The sequence below is a fragment of the Portunus trituberculatus genome, chromosome 2, assembly GCF_017591435.1.
Source record: "Portunus trituberculatus isolate SZX2019 chromosome 2, ASM1759143v1, whole genome shotgun sequence".
Classification (NCBI taxonomy): domain Eukaryota; kingdom Metazoa; phylum Arthropoda; class Malacostraca; order Decapoda; family Portunidae; genus Portunus; species Portunus trituberculatus.
This window is the reverse complement of record NC_059256.1, coordinates 4,929,907-4,932,406: the sequence shown is the minus strand read 5'-3', so window position 1 is coordinate 4,932,406 and position 2,500 is coordinate 4,929,907. Positions and strand designations below refer to the sequence as shown.

At 46.8% G+C, this 2,500-nt stretch overlaps 1 protein-coding gene across 1 annotated transcript in view; it reads right to left on the bottom strand.

The window, feature by feature from the left end:
- LOC123503383 (protein SCAI-like) overlaps positions 1-2,500 on the bottom strand; it is an 11,053-nt gene that overhangs the window by 504 nt on the left and 8,049 nt on the right. The window contains 4 exon segments of the mRNA XM_045253095.1: positions 1-91; positions 1,198-1,371; positions 2,086-2,288; positions 2,323-2,371. The exon segment at positions 1-91 is cut by the window's left edge and continues 10 nt beyond it. Of these exon segments, the coding sequence (XP_045109030.1) occupies positions 1-91; positions 1,198-1,371; positions 2,086-2,288; positions 2,323-2,371 (517 nt within the window).

The following is a 2,500-nucleotide window of genomic DNA, read 5'->3' as shown; positions in this document are numbered from 1 at the left end:
CGATGGGCCCTCAGAACAGTAGAGCAGAAGATGTACCTCAGAATTAACAATCGCAGAAAATCGTCTCCGAAGAACTGGAGAAATGAAGGATCTGGAAAGGACATTGTCAGGTTAGGATTGGCTAGAAGGACACACACACACACACACACACACACACACACACACACACACACACACACACACACACAAGCCAGTGAGATACATTAAAAGTTGTCAATATTTTACTGAAACGCAGAATTTTCGGTAAAAAAAACCACTTAAAATGCTCAAAAAACACTGCCAAACACACCCAAACGCACATGCACACACCCACACACCCCAAGACATGTATGCACACACACACAACCCCAAAAACACATCAAAACCTCCAAAAAACACTGCCAAACACTGCCACACCCCCTCAAACACACCCACACACCCTCACACACACCCCAGGACACCCAGACACACTCACACACACACACACAACCCTGAAAACACAAAAACACCCCAAAACACACAAACACACACACAAAAAACACCCAAAAAACACACAAAAACACCCCAAAAACACCACCACATCACCTCACACACCCCCACACACCCCAGGACACATTCATACAACCCCAAAAACACCCCAAAAAACACTGCCAAACACATCCACACCCACAACCCCAAAAACACCCATAAAACACACAAAAACACCCCCACACTCCTTCACACACCCCAGGACACACAGACACACTCACACACAAACACAACCCTGAACACACAAAAACACCCAAAAACACTGCCAAACACACCCACACACACACACCCCAAAACACCCAAAAACAGCCCCAAACACCACCACATCCCCTCACACACCCCCACACACACCACAGGACACACAGACACACTCACACTCACACAACCTTGAAAACACCCAAAACCACACCAAAACACACAAAAACACCCAAAAACACTGCCAAACACACCCACATACACACACAACCCCAAAACACCCATAAAACACACAAAAACACCAACACATCCCCTCACACACACCCCAGGACACACAGACACACTCACACACACACATAACCCTGAAAACACACCAAAAACACCCCAAAACACCCAAAACACTGCCAAACACACACACAACCCCAAAAACACCCAAAAACACACAAAAACACTGCCAAACACCACCACATCCCCTCACACCCCCAGGACACCTACCAACACTCCTGCTTCGCGCCACAAGCCTGGATGCCTCTGATACAAATCTATCAACAAGAGCTTGGCATTTCTCCCACAGAGTCATTGGAATGTCACACAGGGAGCTGACCAGACACAGACCCATGAGTGGTGAGTGTAGGAAGAGGGTGAAGAGGTTCCCGCGGTGGTGCTGGTCTGAGGGAGAGAGGGAGAGAGTGAGTGTGTGAGGGATGGTTAAAAATTTTGCAGTTTTCCTGTGATTAAATGCCACAAAATGCACAGGAGAGGGGGAGAGGGAGAGGGAGAGAGAGAGAGAGAGAGAGAGAGAGAGAGAGAGAGAGAGAGAGAGAGAGAGAGAGTAAAAAAACACACTTCTCCAATGAAAAATGCCATAAAACTACACTTAAACACCCCAAAACTCCCAAAACACCCCAAAACACAGAAAACACACCAAAACACACACACAAACACAAAACACACAAAACACAAAACACACACACACACACACACACACACAAACACACAAACACACTAAAACACACAAACACACTAAAACACACCCAAATGCAAAACAAACCAAAACACTCAAAACACCCCAACACACCTCCAAACTCCCAAAACACAGAAAACACCCCAAAACACTCAAACCACCCCAAAACACACAAAATGCCCCAAAACACTCAAAACACCCTAAAACACACCCACCAAAACACCCAAAAATATTGCAAAAACACACTAAAACACACCAAAAACACACAAAAACACACAAAACACACAAAACACTCAAAACACACCAATATCCTGCCAAAACACCCCAAAAACACTCAAAATCCCCAAAAAACACACAAAAACACCCTAAAAACACACCAAAACACCCCAGAACACTGCCAAACACCCCCAGGCACTCACCCTGGAACTGTGTTGGGACATCTTGAGGTGACATGAGCACCACAAGAGGCTGGCCGAAGAACTGAGGCATATTTCCAAACACGACTGAATTTTCCGAGTCGACAACAATAAATAAAGGTTTCCTGGTGAAGGCATAAAGGTCACCAGGATAGAAACAGTGCATGTCTTTAAGCTGTAGCGCCCTCTTGCCCCCCGCCCCCGCCGCCACCACCACCGCCGCCGCCGCCGCTGCTGTGGTCTGCGTCTCTCTTGCTGTTTGTCACCACTCCACCAAAATCGTAGCCAGCTGTGGGGTAAGATTAGGTTAGGTTAGGTTAGGGAGAGTGAGAGGGAGAGTGAGAGAGAGAGAGGGAGAGGGAGAAACACACCACAATGCATCCCAAACACACCCAAACACACTCAAATATATCGCAAA